The following is a 22,164-nucleotide window of genomic DNA, read 5'->3' on the forward strand; positions in this document are numbered from 1 at the left end:
TATATATATATATATATATATTACATCTTTCACTTTTTTAATAAACAAAACTGTTTGCCAGAATAACTAATTCACTGCACCTTCTAAAATTGCTTCTAGGTCTGGAAATTACCCTGTTTGTTTGGTCTTGATTATGCAAGCTTAAATATAGACTTTCCAGTTAAAAAAAAAAGGTGTTTTTTTTTATTTGTGGAAGTACAGAATAATTATTCCTAAAGCATAGTCTCTTTATGTATATACAAGTAGGCTGCTTAGTAAACTAACAATTACTATTATAAAAGCTCCATCTCCATTATAACTTAAGAGTGTAGCCAGTTACTGGCATGGCTTGCAGTCTGTACCCAAACATAGCATAGTTAATTCTTGGTAACTGCAGTTAACCACGTTTTTCTTTTGTCACAGAGTTAGGCCAACACATGTTTGTCTTCCAGTTTCCACTTTGTAAAAGTTATTTTGCTGTATACCCCAACTGTGCCTATGTAACAAGTTTGGCCAGTTCTTTCTTTTTCCATCTCTGTAGTAAAGTAACCATGTCTCCGTTCATAAAATCATGGTTAAAAGTTTTGGGTAGACCCTAATAATAAACTAACATGTGTGATGCTAGATTTCAGTTAGATTATTTAAATTTCATACTGTGGTAATGCCTAGAGTCTCCAAAGAAGTTGGGGCCCCACTTTACACAGCACGATATAAACATAATAAAATAATCTTTTTCCCAAAACCCATTCTGGATTTCTGGTCTTAGTATGCTGATGGAGCCATAACTAAACTTACATTTTTGTTGATGGGGCTTCCAAATTTGTTTTTTTCAGAACCACCACCATCTAAAATTCCTAAAATTGAGACATCTCATCCACCAATACCCCCTGTGCACCCACCTCCAGGTAAGGTTTTATTAAGAGTTAATTCCCAGCATGCTATTCTTACTGGATCTTTTGGAGTTAAGTGCTTGACCTTGTTCTTCTGCTACTGTGGGCTAGAAGTGTCATGTTGGTTTGAATAAAATTAATTGTAGTATGAAAGGTGATGAAATATTTGATAGTGTAATTAGAACAATGAGTGTGTTGGTGAGATAATAGCCAGAAGACTTCTCTGAACCTCCCAAACAGTCTGTTTTGCTCTGCCATACTTGAGGTTATGTACTAGATTCGTTTGTGGTGGTGATATCAAAGCTGATTTAGGACAAGTTACGGAAAATTTCAGGCCAAACGGAATTCGAAAATATTAATTGAAAAAGCAAGGTTATGACTTGCGATTTCATCTTTAACTTTAATGGGCACTACCTTTGTAACCTTGAATCTTCAAGTTTACAAAGTATTCTGTGCCAGTTTTGATAGTCTGTGGAGAAACATATGAAGCAGCTGAAAACGTCTAGAATCATAAAAATGTAGGGCTGGAAGAAACCTTGAGCGGTTCTCCTGTAATTAAAGGGATACCTACAACATCCTTGACAGGTATTCGTCTAACCTGTTATTAAAAACCTCCAATGACAGGGATTCCACAACCTTCCTTGGTAACCTATTTGAGAATAAAATAGGGGCTGGTCCTCTACAATTCAGTATAGTGAATAGATCCTGCTTCTCCACTGTCATAAAACAGTGGACACTTCTTTTGAAGGTGGGTATGTGCAGCTATGATGCACATATCAGATTTATATAAATTATTTACAGTAGTCCTCACACTTAATTGAAATTTTATACAGGAAAGGGGAAAAAAGCTGATCCTGTTCCTCTTTATACTACAAAGCACACATCCTGCCACTGTGTTCTTCTGTCTCTTGTTGTCCCCTGTTAGGAGCTGTCATTTTTGGTTACATTATATAGCACACACTATAAAATATTAATGTCATATCTCGGGGTCAGTGGAAGGACAGCTAATGTATCAAGGCACTGGAAGCACAGTGCTACAATGTCTTTCACAAACATATGGCATTTTGGAGCATTACAGGGTTCCTTGGCAGATCAAGCCCTCTTTAAGGAAATCAGCCAAGGAAAAGAACATCCTTTTACTGGTTGGCACTGTATAAGAATTAGAAACTATGTTCACGTGTGTATTCTGAAGAGATATTACATGTGGGATTGTTTGAGGCACTTTGAAGCTACTGCCTGATGCTAGCATGGCACCTGTCACCCTTTTATGAAGACCATACAATATTTAATTATTCTGTGTATTACCACTCCAACTATGAACTCCTTAAAAAATCAGCATTTCCTACAACAATTGTGATGGAATAGGAACTTTCATTCATCCTATTTTCTGTTACTCGCAAATTTTAAACTTCAGAACTGTCATGGACTTACCCCTCCATGAGGAAGAGTCAGGTGCCTGAAAACTTTTTTGCAAATAAAGTTTTAACTAACTGAAAAATAATATGCTGGCCATGCAAAGTTTTATTTATTTTTCATATCACTTGTAAGCTGATGTAGGAAATCTCTTCAAGTGTCAAATTCAAGAACTGACAGGGCAGCTCTTCAAAGGCAGATGTATTAATCTGCAACACTGGCTCCTGAGTAAAAATCCTACGATTGGTTGTAGTTGTGTCAAAATGGTGACCTTCACAAAGGGCTAGAAGTTGTGGGCAGGAGAGAGAAGCATGGTAAATTATAATAAGGACATAGGAACAACAAGAGGGGGACAATAAGACAGTGGGTATCTGCTCAACATCTGAGATGTGTATACACAAATGCAAAGGAGTATCGTGGGTATATTACCAGGCGTTTCATAGGTAAGACATGGAGGTTATTGTCCTGTTCTACTTGGCACAGATGAAGCCTCAGCTGGAGTATTGTATCCGGTTTTGGGCACCACACTTTAGGAAAGATGTGGACAGACTGGAGAGAGCCCCAAAGAGAGCAACAAAAATAATGGGTTTTAAAAACATTACCTTATGAGGACAGGTGAGAATACTGCACGTGGTTTTAGTCTTGAGAAGAGAAACCTGATAGTCTTAAAATAGGTTAGGGCTGTTACAGAGAGAATGGTGATTGATTATTCTACAGCTAAAGGGCAGCATGTGCAGGCTTGTCCATCTCAACTTTCTTTTGCATTGTCATTTTAGTTCAACTGTTGGGCGGTGGTGAAAGGGCAGCTCTGCAAACCTGCCCTATACAGCTTTTTCAGTGAAAAGATGTTTTGTACCTTGTTATAAAAGTGAACTATTCTGTGTACAAACAGGACATGTGCCTTAGCTTTGTGTAACAAGTTTATTTCCATCAGTCAAGCATTTTAAAACTCACTACTGTGGATTCTGAAGATACTACCATTCGGTCCTATCATGGAGAACATTAGTCTACCCTTAGTTCAAACCAGCTTTGATCTGATTTTTAACTTCCCTCAACTTTTGTCCAATCAACTTGAAGTTTCATGGGTGTGATCTTGTGCCAGATGATTTTTTTTTGTTTTGGTGGGTAGGGAAAGGGAATAATAGAAATCAGACAAAAGTGTTTATGAGAGGAATGCTCAGATGAAATGACCCAAATTTTGTAACCCTTTCCTAATGCTTGTCTGTTTCACGGTCTCAAATCTCTGTAGCCCTTGCATGTGGAATGATTGCACTTAAAACTAATATTCTGGTTGGGTTTTTTTCCAGTGCCTCTGCTCTTTAGCTGATTTTTCTTTGCATCTAGCTTTTGGGACATGTGGGGCTTATTGTAAGGCGGAAAGCCACATATAAAGTGCTGTTGCTGTCAGCAGGCTGGTTGACCAGATATTCTCGAATGTAGTTAGCGTTCAGTGATGTAGAACCCAACAGACCAGGGCTCACAGTGAGCCTGCTCTTTCTGCAGGCTGGCATTGTGCGCATATTCTTACAAGGTACCTGAAGATAATTTAGAAAAACAGACCTGGTGATAAGAAATGTTGAATTGCAAAGTAACACATTTTATTTTAGGTGGTTATAGATCAGCATAGACAGGAATAAGCTTTGTGTTGCATCTTTTCTTTTCTTAGCGGACCTAAGGTTCATGTTTGCTTACATGGAGGTGGTCAAAACAGTAGCATATACTGTGACCTTTTGTAAACTTTCCCATAATCTTAGTAGCCTCAATCAGCTCAGTAAGTTCTAACACAGGAATCAAAACTGTTGCAGACATTCAAATCCCAGCTCATCAAAAGAATTCTTTTCATTGTATCACATTTGTTTCCTAGAGTAGTTAAAAGATGTTGAAGGTAACGTCAGCACAGGCATTTGGTGGCTTTGTTCCTAAGCATCTGCTGGACTGGATGGATTTAGTCACAACTGTTTATCTGTACTGGTCATAGAACAATATTGAACAATCTCAACAGTGTGGAAGGAGTAAATGTTAAGAATAATAAAGGTTTCAGAGTAGCAGTCATGTTAGTCTGTATCTGCAAAAAGAACAGGAGTACTTGTGGCACCTTAGGGACTAACAAATTTGTTTGAGCATAAGCTTTCGTGGGCTACAGCCCACTTCATCGGATGCATAGAATATTCTCACACCTCTTGTCAAACTGTCTGTAATAGGGCTATCTTGATTATCACTACAAAAGTTTTTTCTCTTAATTAATTAGCCTCTTAAAGTTGGTAGGACAACTCCCACCTTTTCATGTTCTCTGTATGTATATGTATACCTCCTTACTAAAAGTTCCATTCTATGCATCCGATGAAGTGGGCTGTAGCCCACGAAAGCTTATGCTCAAATAAATTTGTTAGTCTCCAAGACTAATAAAGTTAATTTTCACTGTGGGGTATCTGCTGTTTCTTCTGTGTTTTGACCTTAGAAGCTCTTATTGGATGTGATTTCCAAATATTTTAGCTGCAGAACAAACAGGAAGAGAGCAGGCTACTATGTGCAACATATAAACATTTTAAGAAAAACATAGCAGTGTGGGTAGTACTTACTGCTGTGCTACAGAAAAGTAAATTAAGCTTTTTTTGTCTGTTGCAGACCGTAAGCTTCCTTTGACAACTGCAGTTTCAATGGGAGAAGCAGAGCAAAGTACTACAGTGGACTCTGTAGACATACCAAAGGTCCAGATTCCTCCTCCAGCTCATCCTGCACCCGTACATCAGCCACCACCTATGCCTCATCGTCCTCCACCACCTCCACCTTCCAGCTACATAACTGGGATGTCCACTACAAATTCTTACATGTCAGGGGAAGGTTATCAGAGTCTTCAGTCAATGATGAAAACCGAAGGACCAACCTATGGAGCTTTGCCACCAGCTTATGGACCACCAACTCACTTACCATATCATCCTCATGTGTATCCTCCTAACCCTCCTCCACCTGTTCCTCCACCTCCGCCTACATCATTTCCACCCCCTAATATCCCACCACCTACTCCTGGGTACCCTCCTCCACCTACGTACAATCCTAACTTCCCACCTCCACGACTGCCTCCAACTCATCCACCTCCAGGGCTGGGAATGCCACCAGCCAGTTATCCCCCTCCCACAGTTCCCCCTGGTGGACAACCACCAGTACCACCTCCAATACCACCACCTGTTATGCCACCTGTTGCAGGACTTGGACGTGCTACGTGGATGAGATAGCATGAGAATTCTGTACAAATATCTTTTAATTTTGAGGAATAGTTTAAAAGGCAGAATTGAGCAGCGACCATATTGTAAAGATAAATAGGAAATCAATTTGTATAATCCAGATTCTGGTATAGTATATAAAGACATGGAACAGTGAAATGGAATCTTAGTTGACCTACTTTGCAGTATTGTTAATGGCAAGATATATAGGCTTTTAATATAGACATGGCAGAGATAATTAAAAATCTAAATTTATACATTTGATTTAAAACTAAATTGTCTGACTAAATTGTCTTGAGTTATTCCAGCACTGGATTACTTTGTACTAGTGACTTTAACCAGCCATATTGGCTCATTTATATCGGTAAGAAGTAAATTTTCTTCTAGAAATCAGTGCCTACTTTTGAGTATCAGAATAGTCAGATATCCTGTAGTTCCATCTAGAGTGTTAATGAAAATGAACTTTTTTTTTAAAGTAGCTCTCAGAGCTACTTTATTTAATATGTATAGATTTACAACCCCCGGCTGACATAAATCATTTTGAGATGTTTGCCTTGCTAATATTTTTGTTTTGGAATGAACTATCTTGAAAAATTAAGTATGTTTACACCTATTTGCAGATTCCTGTACATAAATATATATATTTTCTAAGTGTGAAAGTCTGAACATAACAACATACTGTGATTTACACTTGGGTTATAAATAGGACTGCTTCATTCACTTGTACCCAAATAAAATTGAATCTGAATTTAATGGATTTTCCAAGTTATTTCAAAATCTTTTTTCGCCAGTAGCTCTACATAGTCTGTCCCCCTAAAATTACTGTTCATGTTTATACTGCTGCAAGAGGAAATCTTATTCTATGTAGGTGTTTTACCTCTCAGACTAACTCTCTGTAAGATTATTTCAGCAGCGTTATCAGAATTTCAAAGCATCACAGCTCACTTACAAAGAATGTACTTTATTTTATTCAACTGAAAGTATACACTATCACAATCTCATACTTCATTTTTACTAAAATATTTCAAATGAATGTTTTACACATCAAAAAAATCTGATTCTCCCCTCGCCCCCAAGTGATTCAATAAAAGGTATAATTGCGTGCTAATGTCTAAAGATTTTGCTATGTACACAACAGCGGGTGCTAATTTATTCCAGTTTCTTTTGTAAATCATATACAGGAGGACTGTAAGATCACAGGTTTAACAGAAATCAATCTATCTTCAAACTGATTTCCCAAAGCAGTTCAAATAGACTTTCCCCACATTATGAAAAATATACAATTTTATCACTTTACGGTCATGCACTTTGAAAAAGATCAGTAGTACTTTTTCCCCACCCAGTTTTTAAAAAGATAAAAGGTCACTTTAACACTGATTTATATCTAATAATAATTGGATAAAAATGTGCCATTCTCAAGGGTGGACTCAGCAGTCTTATTAAAGGTGCCACGCGCCTCCTGAAGTTGGTTACACCACAGCATTTCAAAATGCCTGTTTCACTCAAAGAGAACTTAAGGGCCTGATTCTGCTTTCCTAAAGCAAGCAAAACTCCATTTGAAGTCAATGGAAGCTTTGTTTGTCTCAGGGCTGCAGAATTTGGAGCCTCTAAATAGACTGGGGACAGTAGCCCCATGTATATCAACTTCATGGCCACCATTTTGGGGAGGGTTTCCCTCAAACTTACTCTACAAAGGTTTTCAGGTCGTTTTCACAGTAGACCTAGAGCATAGTAAAGAGTGAATTGAAATGTGCATATAAAACATCTTTTTAGACAACTGAAAGTTTAGCACCCAAGTCATTCTGTAATGTCATTGAGTGTCTTTTTTCCCCCCCAGGAAGACACCTTTTTTTTTTAAGCTCAAATGGAGCTAAATACAAAGAGTAGCAAACTTTAAAAAAAAATACATGCAGCACTAACTTTCATGTACTTCTATAAAATCAATAATGCACATCTTGCATTTGGGGCTTATGCTGCCAAGTAGAATCATACAAAATATAGTTTTACCCTACTAGTATAAAGGGGCCTTCAGTGGTTTAACTAAAAAGACTGGCCCATATAACATGCCTCAGGTTTAGTACTGTTTCCCCTTTAGTTAAGAGTTTGAGATCTGCAGATGAAACCAGAATATGGACAACGCTTCAAGCCACAAAATGGCTTGTGATAGATATAGCTGATTAAGAGTAAATTTGCATGAGTAGGTCAGAGCCAGTAAAAGAGAGGCTAGTTTTAGCTCTGTCCTGTTGAGAGGGAGGGATCATTAAATGCTTATTTGTTAGTCTAATCGACTTAGAGACCAACAAGCACATTATCAATACTATCAACACTCTACAGGCTTTACTGGCAACACTTCTGCTGCTTTAGTTGAAATTTGCTGAAGTAAATCAATTCTGCTCCCTAACAATCCAGAGTTTGGATGCTGGCATAATTACAATGGCCTTTCAAGCAGATGGATTGAGCAGCCATATATACATTTTATAGCTCAGAGGGGAAATTAAAACTTTCTTTGCTGCCTTACTCTGGAAGGAAAAACTCATGCTTTTCCCCTCTCCTTTATATGAAGGAAACAGTTGAGCAAGAAAGAAAAGAAACTGATGGGTAGTATAGACAGTAATAGGCTGAAAATGGTCAAAATGAAAAGCTAGGAAGAGGAAATTCAGAATGCTTTAGAGGTCAACTCTTAAAAGGTAACTAGTGTGCCATTTTCTAGGCTAGTTTCTGCCAGGCTACACAGACTGCATAAACCTAGTATAGAGTTACAGTTTGTCAGCTCAATAGTGGCTGACACAGCTGAGGTACGCTTTAGGGGGAAGTGAACTGCTCTTGAGGGAGTTTCTAATAAATCACTGATCTCAGCTACCAGGGCCCATTCTTATTCTACAGTGACTTACTGCTTAATTTTTATTTTGTTTATATTCCTGTTTATTGCTCAATCCTACAAATTCCTTACTCGGGTAAGTAGGCTCATTAGAGTGTGGGACTATTCACTTGTGTTAGAACCTGCAGGACTAACAGTTATTTGTAGGTGTTTCATGCTAATCGGAGTCAAGAACTCAGCTAATGCAAAACAAATGTATCTAATCATAACAACCTCCAACTGCATTTAGGTAACTCATTGATTTTTCTAAAGTGGCAACATCTGAAGTCATTAAAGCTTCAAACTGAGCACCAAAACCTATGCCATTTTTGAAGAGGTGGCATTGAATCTACATGCACCTATTAAGATTATTTTATTTTACACAGGCAGGTTTACTAACTGAGTCCAGTTTCCTGCAGACTATTGGAGGGGAAAGGGAAAGAACATCTCAGGAAATACAGGGCCAGATCTTGTGACAAGATGGAACCGAAAGGGGTCAACTCAACCTCTTACTACAGCTCCACAAGCAGCTACTCCACAATACCAAAATATAAGTCTCATTATTTTTATATTCAGCAGTTAGAAGGAAAAAAACACTCCATTTTGGTTTAACAAAAATAAAGCTTAAATGGCAGCAACAGCTTCATTTGACAGCTTCTGTTGATATAGTATTTATGCAGCTTTGAATGGCTGTTGCTTTGATTACATCACAAAGTAACCAATTTAGTTCAGTATTTCAACAAGGACATTAAAAAAAAAAATCCTTATGATGTGAGTGAATGTCAAGACAAACACTAGGATCCGAGAGAGAAACTCCTCCTGTCGAAACAGTAAGCCATATTGCTGGGAAAGCTGTTCTTACCTAAGTATTTAACAGTAAGAGCTTTACAAGAACAGTGTTACCATAATCATACTGGATTGTGGCTAAATGACTTGAAATTATTCACATTATGACTGCAGTGTCATTTGTTCCATTAAAATCACATCACTAGCAGCAGAAATGGAGGCTCAGGCTATTCTGCATACCTGATATGGACCTGTGTCATGGTCAATATGGTACAACATACAAGGTGCTTTCAGTGTTTCATCATTCCACAAAGTATTTTATATGACAGCTTTTGAAAATAGTTGCATATCATCCTCCAAAAATAAGGACCTCCAAGCAGTTTTAGCAGCTCAGTAAAGGGACAGCCAATAAGCCACCTGATTCTGATTCTTGTTTCCTTGGGAGAATCCAAAAACATGCTGCATAGAGCCACCTGCCTAGTTATGAATCAATTAACGAGCAGGTGGACAGAAGCAATACAAAATAACTTCTCCAGGTTAGGGTTCCATTTTTCCTCCTAGAAATTCTCTTGTTAGGTAATTCTACATAGAGACCATACAACAAAGCAGGTTTGCACTACAATACAAGTGACACAAGTCTGCAGTTATAGGATGGTTAACCCATTTAACATTGGTTCCAGATCATAGCCTGGAGGCTAAGCCTTTAGCTGCCATATTTACACTATAGACAGTTGCAAACAAAAATCCAAATTGGCTGCTAGAAACAGAGCTCTCTTCCTCTCTGATTCTTTATAGAGTTGCTTCTAGTTTTCAGTGTGATGTTCCTACAACGGCCCCTTGAACTGGTTTCCTGAAAGGTGTTGCCTGATGGATGGTTTGGAACTTGCTGCATCACCCAACTTTCGCCAGACAACCTGTGAGAAAGGGGGGGAAAGATTGCAGTTGATGAGCTACATTATTTGTCAAGTATCAGAGGGGTAGCCGTGTTAGTCTGGATCTGTAAAAGCAGCAGAGAATCCTGTGGCACCTTATAGACTAACAGACGTTTTGGAGCGTGAGGTGGGTGAATACCCACTTCGTCAGACGCAGGTAGTGGATAATATCCAGGGCTCACACCTCTACTGCTAGAACACCCTCCCTGACTGAACTAACCTCGTTATCTCTAGCTTGCTTGCTAGCATATATATACCTGCCCCTGGATATTTCCACTACCTGCGTCTGACGAAGTGGGTATTCACCCACGAAAGCTCACGCTCCAAAACGTCTGTTAGTCTATAAGGTGCCACAGGATTCTCTGCTGCTTTTACATTATTTGTGTGGAAGTCAAAATAGGCGGGTTTCCAAACCAGAGTTGCAGTTCTACACATGACCATTAGATGGCACTTATGCACTAAATTACATGTTCTGTAGGGGATTAACTATAGTATTTGTATATTCAGGAATCTAAAAGTTTTTTTTAAACCCTGTTTTTTGACGGGGTGGGGTTATGTAGGGCAAATTTGGGGCTAGCTCTTTAAATTTATTCATGCTTTGGGTGGGGAAAGGAAGAAAATCCACACTGAACAGTTTCTGATCTTCCTGCCCAACGTCACCTTTTTAAAAATTAAGTCATCAAAATAGTACATTCATATTTTCCATAAATAAAATCGTATCACATTTTTGCACCGATGTGCCATTCCAGTAGTTTTGAAACACACCATCACCAACCTATTCAAAAATTTTGCAGAGAGTTTTGCTTCCTCTGCAATTCTCATGCACGAAAAAGGCCCCACTGATATTCTGCCTTGCAATATGGATTTCAAAGGGAATACGCCACAGGACTCCCTGCTCTGGGAAACACTGCACTGTCAAGCAGAAAATCCTCTAAAACACGTGACTCTCAGCTTGAGCAATGTTTTAACAGCAATAAAAAGCTCACTTTTCATCCACAGTGTGTACCCAAGTCATTTTTTTTATTAGATCATGCTGCCTGGAATAAAAGATAGTAGAGCAGCAGTAGCAAGCAGCCACACCTCAGCCAGAGCAAAGTTCTGGCACAAATGCTCAGTTTATATAATATGTGGCAACCTCCATATACAATGTGGTTGCTAGGCCAAACATGTTAGCGGGTGCCAAAAATCATATGTAATCACCCCTACTGGATTCAAACAAGAGGATTCTAATTCTGACATCAGATTATGGTCACTCAATTTCTACGACTTTAAATACCCTAAAACATATAAATTAAGGCAAAAGGACTAACCTATGCTTTTAATCAACCATATAATTCTCACGGACATCCAGGGGACCTCTGCTTACAAATCAAGATCAATACACAGGGCTGAAAATTGAAACCTCCTAGCCAGGTAAAGACAGTTGCATAACTGTCAATCAGCCCTAATAGGATAAGCCACTCTCTCCCATGAAATGAGTGGGGCAGGTGGTGTCTGTATCCTTTAAGGCAGCTCAGCCCTAGGTTTCTTCTGTGCAAATGGATCAAATTAAGTATTCAGGTATTTGATATTTGGCTCCTGCCCATACAGAATTTAGCGGAGCTTCAATTTAGTTTTCCTGATGACTGAATTTCTCTGTGGGTTTCAAACAAGGCTGACACACAGAACAGATGCTACAAAACATTAGGACCAAAATAACACTATATAAAATATTACAAATAAAAAGAGTTATTACATTGCACATTTCACGAACAATTGCTTTCTCCTTTTCACTCAGGTCTTCTTCATAGTTATCTTGCATTTGCCTGTCCAAATTTTCATGGACTTCTAGGACCTACAAACAAACAAATTGCCAAAATATTATACTTCTCAAAGATCAGTTACATCTTCTGCAAGAACACTAGCTAGTATTTAAAATGACATGGCCTGCCACATCCCCAATCCTGTAAACTGCTGCTCCCACAAAGAGATGCATTCCCTTCAATGAGTGCAGCACTCAGGCCATGGACTATCAGGGACAGGAGCAGAGCTTGAGCGCTTGTCTACACCTACTTTACCTACGTTGGTTTGAAACTGCTATAGTTAAAGCAGTGAGAATGCAGTTCTACCAGGTGAAGATGCTCATATCAGTATAGCTTAGTCCCATGAGTGCGCATGAATAAACTATACTAGTATAAGACTCCATTATACCTGCATCCATATTAAGGGTTGTGCTGCTTTAACTATACCTGTAAACAAATCACACCCCTAACTAAAGAAGTTAAGTTGGTACAAAAAAATCCTTTGTGCAAGAGTGGACCAGGCCTTCCAATGTAAACTCCTCAAGGCAGGGACTGTCTCCTCCTATGTGAATGGAATCAGTTTAATTCTCTCTCTTGTAACAGTCAGTTGGGCTCCAATACTTATGCAGTTACTCACACGTGTAAACGTTTGCAGGAGTGGGGGCCTTAGCCATTCATTTTCTCCTACTGTACCGGTGGGTCTTTTACACAGCAACAAGGGAGAGAAAAGCATTTTCAAATAGGAAAATCTGACTGGAAAAGCACAAAATATGGCAGGGGGCTCAGGGAAAAGTGGGATATCTGAAGTTACTTGTAACTCATTTTCTTGACTCACTGCCTCCCATCCAGTTGACAATGTCTTATTAAAATCGCATTATTTTTATATATAAAAACCTGATTTTAGATAATGCTTAGAGGTTACTAAAAAGAGTTTTTCCATTTCTCTGATGTCCAAATTGTAGGGTTCATGGTATTAAACCCACCTGCCTTTATAGGTGGAGATACACAAAAATAGCACCAATATATTAAAAACCTTCTAAAACATTTTTAAATTAGCTTTTTCTGTCAAATCTGTTGCATGAATAATAGCACAGCATGGGAGGACACTAAACAGTCATTTTACTGACATGTGTTTGGAATGACCTATATAACTCATTCATGGCTTTGTTACTCACACATAACGTACTCAGACTGCACCTCAGACTCCTGGAAATAAGATTTTCAAACCACTCACCATGTTGCCTCTTTTTTATGCTAAAGGAACACACATACAACACATACACCCTTACAGCAGGTATATTTGTGTGTGCATAAGTGTAAGCATGCAAATAAACTACAGGATTAGATTCATTACAAGGATGGATTTCACTCTTGAAGCATCCAGCACTGACCACTGCTAGAAAGAGGATAGTAGCCTAGATTATTCATTGGTTTGTTCAAGCACAGAAATCCTGCTGTATGCTAAATGTTTCAGTTATAAAACTAGGTCATTCTCTTAGGGCCCTTAACCTACTTTTTAAAATGTACCAACCACTAGTTTAACCAATATATTTGGGACCAGTGGAATTTGTGCACAAAGATTAACTTTACCTAAATTAACCTTTTTAATGGAGCATGTGAAAGACATACCAGCCCTGACAAATAAAATGTCTATTTTTCTATTAAAAAGAAATGAATTGATTAATTATAGATCCAGCTGGACTCACACTTTGAACAAGCTTGTTTGGAAACAGTACGCCTCTGACTCTCAGCTGTGAAAGCAACATAACCTGTACAATCAAATCCCAGTGCAGACCACCAGAAATATCTTGCTATAAAGCAAACTCTGGCTGTATCCACAGGATAAATGTCCAGGGCAACTTTGGGGTAGATTAATTAAAACGTCCATATCTGATTCTATCAGTCAGCGATCTTTCAGGTACATGCAGGGCCGCCCAGAGGATTCAAGGGGCTTGGGGCAAAGCAATTCCAGGGGCCCCTTCCATAAAAAAAAGTGCAATACTGTACAATATTATATTCTCGTGGGGGTCCCTGCAGGGCCCGGCGCAAATTGCCCCACACCCACGGGCGGCCCTGGGAAAAATAAACCTTCTGCATCTCAGCACAAACCCAATTTTAAGAAAAGTTCTTTACAAGGTATCACTGGTTCTCAGCACCAGCTAGTGCTAAAAGGCACGAAAGCTCATTAAAAGAGTTGGACAAATATTTTCTATCAAAACATTTTCTAGATCGAAAACTAGGGTTTTTAAAAAGCAGAAAAAAATCACGGACAAAGTCTGCTTTCCTTCAAAATTTGTTGTGGTTTTTTTAATTGAAAAGCTGAAATTAGTCTGCCAAAACCTGAATATGGTTTGGGGTTTCAGAAGTGTGTGGCCAAATATTTGCTGCTTGCTGTGTTTGATTGTTTAAAGAAACAATAAAAAAATTCTGCTTAAAAAAAACACAAACTTTTGAACCACCTCAGCTTGTGACCAAATGCCTGAGCCATCCAGTCTGAGATTTTTCAGGTTTCTGATACTCTCCTGGCTTCCCTGACTCATATCTGTCTCCATAACTTTGCGTTCATGTAGGTTAGAACATAAGAACAGCTACATTGGGTCAAACCAAAGGTCCATCCAGCCAGTATCCTGTCTACTGGACAATGGCAATGCCAAGTGCCCAGAGGGAGTAATAAAGAAGGATCAAATCATCCTCTCCTGCCATGCCACCCTCTGACAAACAGAGGCTAGGGACACCACTCCTTACCCATCCTGGCTAATAGCCATAATGGACTAACCTCCATGCATTTATCTGTTCCTAGAGACTAGCTCCATGGGGTCCCTACAACTGGGGACGTTTACTGTGGGTTTGTCTTTAGTAAAGCTTATGTACATACTCCACAAACTGAGCATTGAGCTTGTTCCAGAATCGGGATGAGCCTATGTTCGTGAAAACTGAAATGCTCAAATAGCACAGCATGTGAACAGACACAGGGTGCTAAAATTAAATTAACCCAGGGGTTCTCAAACTGGGGGTCAGGACCCCTCAGAGAGCACGAGGTTATTATCTGGGGTCGAGAGCTGTCAGCCTCCACCTCAAACCCCGCTTTGCCTATATATAAAAAGTGTTTTATTTAGGGGGTGGGGGGTCGCACTCAGAGATTGCTATGTAGAAGTGGTCACCAGTATAAAAGTTTGAGAACCACTGAAAACCCCGAGAGCCTCAGGATGCAGGGGAGAGGGTCTCCCATGGTAGGGTTGGAAGGATATTGTCTTCTCACGTGATCCCCCGCAGGCTAATTTTAAATAGAGTCCCTTCCGTGACAAATCTCCTATGGCAGCTGAATTAAATATAGACTATAATTTGGCATTGAGAAGTGAAGGGATGGTAGCCTAATGGAAAGCTAACAGCTGGCTCTTCTGCAAGCCTCAAACTGCTGAATGAGCTTTAGGGTAGGAAGACTTGCTCTCAAAACAGCCTGGCCCTGCCTCCATCTGGACCCCGCCCACTTCCGCCGCCCTGACTGCCCACTCTCTCAGAATCCTGACCCATCCTGCTCTCATCCCTCACCATCCCCAGAGACCCCACCCCCAACCACCCCTGCTCCTGTACCCGACTGCCCGACTCTATCCACCCCTGAGTCTGACAGACGCCCCGGAACGCCCACAATCCAACCCCCCCATTCCCTGTCCCCTGACTGCCCCCCTCAACCTCTGCCCCCTCTCTATTCCCTCCCTATCCCCAGGACTCCCTGCCCCTTAGCCTACTCCCCCAGCTCCCCCCTCACCTGGAGCCTCAGCGCATCCAGGAGCTTCGCTCCACAGCAACAGCATGACTCCGGCAGGGTCCCTGAGCTCCACCCTGCTCAGAACCGTGTCATAAGGGGGCGGGGATGCGAGCTCCAGGCTGAGTGGAGGGAACTCAGGCCCTGCTGGACCTCACATGCCCGCCCCCTTATCACATGGCTCTGAGCAGGGCAGAGCTCAGGGACCCTGCCGCAGCTGTGGAGTGAAGCTCCTGGATGCGCTGAGGCTCCGGGAGAGAGGCAGAGGTGGGTTAGGCTGGGGCCGGGGCGAGAGCCTCAGCCATTTTCGTGAGGGCCTCTGAAGAGCCCGGGGCCTAGGGCAAATTGCCCCACTTGCCCCCCCTCTGGGTGGCCCTGGGTACATGAGTTTCAAAGGGAGAATATTTACTATATTTTCTATTACTTCAATTTAAATTTAAATTACATTCCCCCTAGCAGAGCTGGATTAATGAACAGTGGGCAGGTAAGGAGGTCAAAGGTGCATGTTAAATTCATTTATCACATGGTTCTGTAACATATAATATGGCACATGCATTTCACCTCAGTGAACAGAGCTACATTGATTTACACCAGCTGTGGATCTGACCCCAAAGAAGCTTACAAATACACATCCACACAACCACCGGACTAAACCCTCAGCTGCTATAAATCAATGCACGCTATCTAGAAATCTGACCCATGGTGTTTGTATCTCTATCTCTCTCTCTGTCTCTCTCTCTCTCTCACACACACATACAATTAGGAATAATTTTATCCACAGATGAAATGCAGGTATAGTTTAGGATGAAGCCTAGCAACTATTCCCAAGGAATCCATTTTGAAGCACTTGGAGGAGAAGAAGGTGATCAGGAACAGTCAACATGGATTCACCAAGGGCAAGTCATGCCTGAACAACCTGATTTCCTTCTATAATGAGATAACTGGCTGTGTGGATATGGGGAAAGCAGTGGATGTGATATATTTCGACTTTAGCAAAGCTTTTAATATGGCTCCCACAGGATTCTTGCCAGCAAGTTAAAGTAGTATGGATTGGATGAATGGACTATAAGGTGGATAGAAAGCTGGCTAGATTGTCGGGCTCAACAGGTAGTAATCAATGGCCTGATGTCTAGTTGGCAGCTGGTATCAAGCAGAGTGCCCCAAGGGTTGGTCTGGGGCCAGTTTTGTTCAACATCTTCATTAATGATCTGGATGATGGGATGGATTGTACCCTCAGAAAGTTTAGGGGGGGATTACAGTAAACTCAGAGGAGAGGTAGATACACTAGAGGGTAGGGATAGGATCCAGACTGACCTAGACAAATTGGAGGTTTGTGCCAAAAGAAATCTGATGAAGTTCAACAAGGACAAGTACAGAGTCCTGCACTTAGGGCAGAAGAATCCCATGTATCGCTACAGGCTGGGGACCACCTGGCTAAGCGGCAATTCTGCAGAAAAGGACCTGGAGATTACAGTAGACGAGAAGCTGGATATGAGTCAACAGTGTGCCCTTGTTGCCAAGAAGGTTAACGGCATTTTGGGCTCCATTAGTAGGAGCACTGCCAACAGATTGAGGGAAGTGATTATTCCCCTCTATTCGGCACTTTTGAGGCCACATCTGGAGTATTGCATCCAGTTTTGGGCCCCCCACTACAGAAAGGATGTGGTCAAATTGGAGAGAGTTCAGTGGAGGGCAATGAAAATAATTAGAGGGATAGGGCACATGACTTATAAGGAGAAGCTGAGGGAACTGTGTTTATTTAATCTGCAGAAGAGAAGAGTGTGAGGGGGTGGGGGGGGATTTGATAGCAACCTTCAAATACCTGAAGGTGGGGTTCCAAAGAAGATGGAGCTAGGCTGTTCTCAGTGGTGGCAGATGACAAAACAAGGAGCAATGGTCTCAAGCTGCAATGTGGGAGGTCTAGGTTGGATATTAGGAATAATTATTTCACTAGGAGGGTGGTGAAGCACTGGAATGGGTTACCTAGGGAGGTGATGGAACTTCCATCCTTAGAGGTTTTTAAGGCTGGCTTGACAAAGCCCTGGCTAGGACGATTTAGTTGGGGTTGGTCTTCTTTGCGCAGGGGGTTGGATTAGATGACCTCCTCAGGTCTCTTCCAACCCTAATCTTCTATGATTCTATGATCTGTCAACAGCACAGAACCATTTAGGTCAGGAAACAAAGAATGTCACCGTATCCAGAAACTACAGGAGAAATACCTATAGGCAGAATGGGTTTGTAGTGTGAGTGGTCATGTCTCCCTCTGTTGGTAGTACCAGCAACTACACAGCCTGCTCAAATGTTAAAGGCCTTTTAGTTTTTTAGTGCTGGAGGCCCTAGTCCTGATCCCCACAGACATCTATGTGATCTGTGTGTATGTAGCCATGGTTCATTATACAGTGACACCACCGGACTGGAATGTCTATGGATCTTAGATACTTAGGACAAGGGGAAACATGTACCATACCAGGCTAGTACATGTCCAGTGAACTTCTCCTTCTAGATGCTGGCCCTAGTGACTTTACCACTTCCTACCAAGTCAAAAGTTCCCCTTTACCTCAAGTGGTAGGGTCCCAGTTTCGACCCCCAGGGACAAATCAGGTGTCTATACGTGTATGAAACCACAATTTGATACAGAATTACATAAAATGCTCCCTACTCTTACGAGAACTGCCACAAGATTTTCAATGACCAAAAGTGTATAAGACCTTTGGTATGTATCTCATTCTGAAGTGGCACCCGAAGCTTCCTAACGCCACCTTGGGGCATTGGTTCAGTCAGAACTGAGGAACTCAAAAGGTAACAAGCTTGTAGTATTGTGACTTTTCCTTGCAGGTCTCCCAACCAAAAGCTGGCCACACTTGAACTTGCTTAGCTGGTAAGTGTGTGACAAGGTAACGCCTTGAGGTGGCATGGCTGCTGGTCAGTAATAATCTGGCTGAATAGTTCTCTTCCATCTCTGATTACTATGATTCCATCTTAGAGAAAATGCCAGATGATGTTTCTACAGTTGTTGTACGCAGGAGAAATGCAACATGTGGGTTGAATGCAGACCTACCTTCATAGCATGCACCACAGCCTCCGGTTTCTGACCCACAGGGACATATCCTGCCACAGGAGAGGAAGCAAGATCAGGAGCCATACGAGCTGGGCCCTGTTGAAACAAGTAGTGAAAAACATACTTTATGTATTTTTAACTGAGTTCTTTCAATGAGAGGAAGAAAATACCTAAGAAATCAAAACTGCATCAATACTACCTCAAATCTAACTCTTCACCAGCCTCAGGCAAAGACAAAGGCTTTATTTGCAAACAAAAGCCACACCATTTTAACTAAAAGCAGTTCTTAAACTGAATTGAATTAAACCAGTGCAAACCCCTATGTGGACATACACCAGCTGACTCTTTTGTAGCTTAATTAATCTAGGCCAAGTGTCAACCAATTTAAGGGTTTCCCCATAGGGACTTGTACCAGTTTAGCTAAAACCAGTTCAAGAAACAATTTTAGTTTAATTGGTGAAACTTCTGTGTATTAGACAAAGCCAAAAGAGTTCTCCAACCTTTCCATAGAGAAAACATTGCAAATGTGATAACTTTCAGGCATCGCCTGGCTTTTACTAAGACGTTATAGAGCATCTGGCATGAAAATAATAGTTGGCATCAGTTTTTATTGGTTTCTTGGCAACATTTTCAAATGGGCATCATGTACCCATCTTCAGCTATAAGAAGGATTGGATGGTAACCTAAAGATAAACAGATGTCCAAACTTGATGTTGGTGGAGATTATTTCCAAAACATGCTCTCTAGTTCAACTGTGTTTAGGATTCCATGGGGAAAGATATAAAAATTGCTATTTTCCTAAGAATTCAAGTATGCAAACAGCTTGATAAGCACTTTTGATATAGGCTTTCCTTTCCAAGGTCTCTCTCTTGAATAACACAAGATACAATATCCTTATTCAGCAAGATGCACTCCTCCTGTCCTTCCTATTTGTGCATTTGCACTGTAATACTTGGAGAAACCAACAATAAATCCATTGACAAACTCATATTTAGTCTTCGCATCCCATAGGAAACACAAAGAATGATTATTCTGTTGGACTGTGAAAATAAATTAGGATGACAGAGTGATGTGTAGCACCATCACAGGAATGCTTTGCCCATACAATGCATGTGGGTCTTCATCACCATCTTTTCTAAGATTAAAAAAACAGTGTCTGTTCCCATCATTTTTTATACCAAGCAGAGGCCAGTGGGTTGTTCTCATCTCTCCTGCATTTCAGCTGTGAGCCCCAGCTTTCCATGTTTTACTTTTCCAAGTGTTTTGTTTTTATTCTTTAAAATGTTCCTCTACATGTGATAAAGGAACTGGATTTGGCCCAGTTTGCTGGGCTCTGGATAATAAGACAGGATGGCCAGGGATTCTTTCATGTCTAGATCACTGATCTGAATTTAACCAAGGTATGGACCTAAAACTGTCTTCCCCGATGGTTGTTCTGAGGCCTTTGGCGGCCCACACCTCACTTTCTATTGAACAGGTGAACACATCAGAGAAACCAGCATTAGAATTAGCAGCTTTGTGGGAAATCTCAAAGGAGAATTAATAGGTTGCAAAAGCATGGAGATAAGGCTACCATTGTATGCTGCATCGAATCCCTCCAGCACAGGGTTGGATCTCAGTGTGGGGATAAGGGAAAAATTCATTTCTCCCACCTGGGTTGTGAATGTTGTGTAGCTAAACAGAGAACTTTCATCTTCAAGGCTGTCAAGCCAATTCTTTTAACAATAAACGATAAAGGAGGGGAAATGCAAGTGAGCGATCCACTTAATCCAGAGCTGCCAACAAAGAGTATTCAGTAGGGATCTTGGATGGAGATCTGCTAAATGCTCTTGGAAGCCTGCAGAATCAGTCTTCAATGAAGGTCAAATGCATCAATATATGTATCATTCTCCCAACCTCTAGCTTCAAAAACACCACACTTTTTTTCTTAATACAAGTTAGATCTTAATCTCATGACAACTAAAAGCAGAAGAATTGGGACTCTGTGGCCATAAATCCCTCCCAAAGCTCCCCTTGACTAGAAGATATTAACATACAATCCTGCTGATCATTACAAGAGGAATCTTCATTATCACCCTGGAAATATAAACAAGGCTTTCTAATTACAATCCAATAGAGTAAAGGTCTCCCACAAGAGGTAGCAAAGTGGACACACCTTTCCACAAAAGCATCTTTCTCTCTTCCTACATCAGGCATTGATAGTTCTACTACCTTGAGTTATGATTGTAACCACTCTTAAAACTAATATGGGAGACGAGCATGAGGGAAACATGAGCCATAAAGAACAGAGAGAAATGGTTTCCAAAATATGTGATCTTGCCCAATGGCTCACTGCACTCACATGAAAAAAAAACCCCACTATTATTTTTCTACAACACCCTCAGTTGCATTTGATTTAAAGACAAATTGTATATTTTGGATCATTTCAAAAATACATATACATTGGGCCAGATTCTCTACTGGTGTCAACGGCAGTGGAGCTGTACCCATTTACGCCAGCAGATAATTTGTCCTTAAAAATACAATGTCATACATTTAACATACAATGTAAATGATGGAAACGTAACAAAGGAAAGGGGCCCGCTTCTGCCTAAACATAGCCTCACTCTGGGATGGCTTCCTTTCCAAGACAAATATGATCATGGATTCTCAGGTTAGGCTTGGTGTTAATAAGTATTATTTGTATGGCAGTGTCAGTGGGGAAACCCCTTTACAGATGAAATCCTCAACCCAAAGAGCTCATAAACTAAGTGACGAAAGTACAAATGCAGGAAAGAGGAAAGCAGGACACTAAAAGCAGTATGAATGAGCAGCAAAGGGTTTCACAAAGCAAGTCTTCAGGATGGGTTTTGAGGAGGAGAACATGTAAATAGGGAGACCTGGGATGGATGTGGTGTATTGAAAACTGTGTTAAATATTACATGCTATCAAGTGTAAGGGGTTTCCTGGTTCTACTTGCAAGCTAGGGGGCCCTGTAGAGAAGTATGTGATCTGAATCAGTCTGCAAAGAGCCAAACTAGAGTGAGGTGAGGTGACTTGTGTGTCAGAAGCAGCCTGCTTTGCCTCTCTCTCTCCCTTTGGTTCTTGTGGTCAGGATTCTGGATTTGAAGAAATAAAGTAGTGTTAGGCTGCAACCCTCCAGAATAAGCGATTTATATGTTTGTATCTAATTTCTCTGTTTGTGTGCTGTGAACATAACATTGAAATGGGAGTTTTGGGCACAGGAGGCAGCACCAAAGAAGGCACAAAGGTAGGAGTGCAGGGAAAACACAAAAGGGGCATAAACTTGACAGAGTGAAGTCATCAAGGAGAAAAGTCATAGGAGACAAGAATGGAGAGGGGGATGGAGAGCTGGTTGTGTAAGTTCCTGAAGGTGAGGAGGACCATGAATTTCATACGAAGTGAGAGGGGAAAAGCCAGTGCAGGGATGTGAAAAACAGGTAGATTTAGTCAGAGTGAAAAGTTTTGGGAGGAAGAATGATGT

General features: G+C 40.8%; 2 protein-coding genes across 4 annotated transcripts in view; one reads left to right on the forward strand and one right to left on the reverse strand.

Moving 5' to 3' along the window:
• The window catches only part of CCNK (cyclin K), a 28,700-nt gene extending 22,444 nt beyond the window's left edge, over positions 1–6,256 (forward strand). The window contains exons 10-11 of the mRNA XM_075065675.1: positions 813–884; positions 4,908–6,256. Of these exons, the coding sequence (XP_074921776.1) occupies positions 813–884; positions 4,908–5,515 (680 nt within the window). The 3' untranslated portion in view covers positions 5,516–6,256. The remainder of the gene's footprint in view (positions 1–812; positions 885–4,907) is intronic.
• Positions 6,257–8,401: 2,145 nt separating this feature from the next.
• Positions 8,402–22,164, reverse strand: part of CCDC85C (coiled-coil domain containing 85C) — a 176,795-nt gene continuing 163,032 nt past the window's right edge. For all 3 annotated transcript variants that reach the window (XM_032775284.2, XM_032775283.2, XM_032775282.2), the window contains 3 exons: positions 18,681–18,776; positions 11,814–11,912; positions 8,402–10,060 (listed from right to left, as the gene is read on the reverse strand). In XM_032775284.2, the coding sequence (XP_032631175.1) occupies positions 9,971–10,060; positions 11,814–11,912; positions 18,681–18,776 (285 nt within the window). In that variant the 3' untranslated portion in view covers positions 8,402–9,970. The remainder of the gene's footprint in view (positions 10,061–11,813; positions 11,913–18,680; positions 18,777–22,164) is intronic.

Source organism: Chelonoidis abingdonii, chromosome 4, assembly GCF_003597395.2.
Source record: "Chelonoidis abingdonii isolate Lonesome George chromosome 4, CheloAbing_2.0, whole genome shotgun sequence".
NCBI lineage: Eukaryota > Metazoa > Chordata > Testudines > Testudinidae > Chelonoidis > Chelonoidis abingdonii.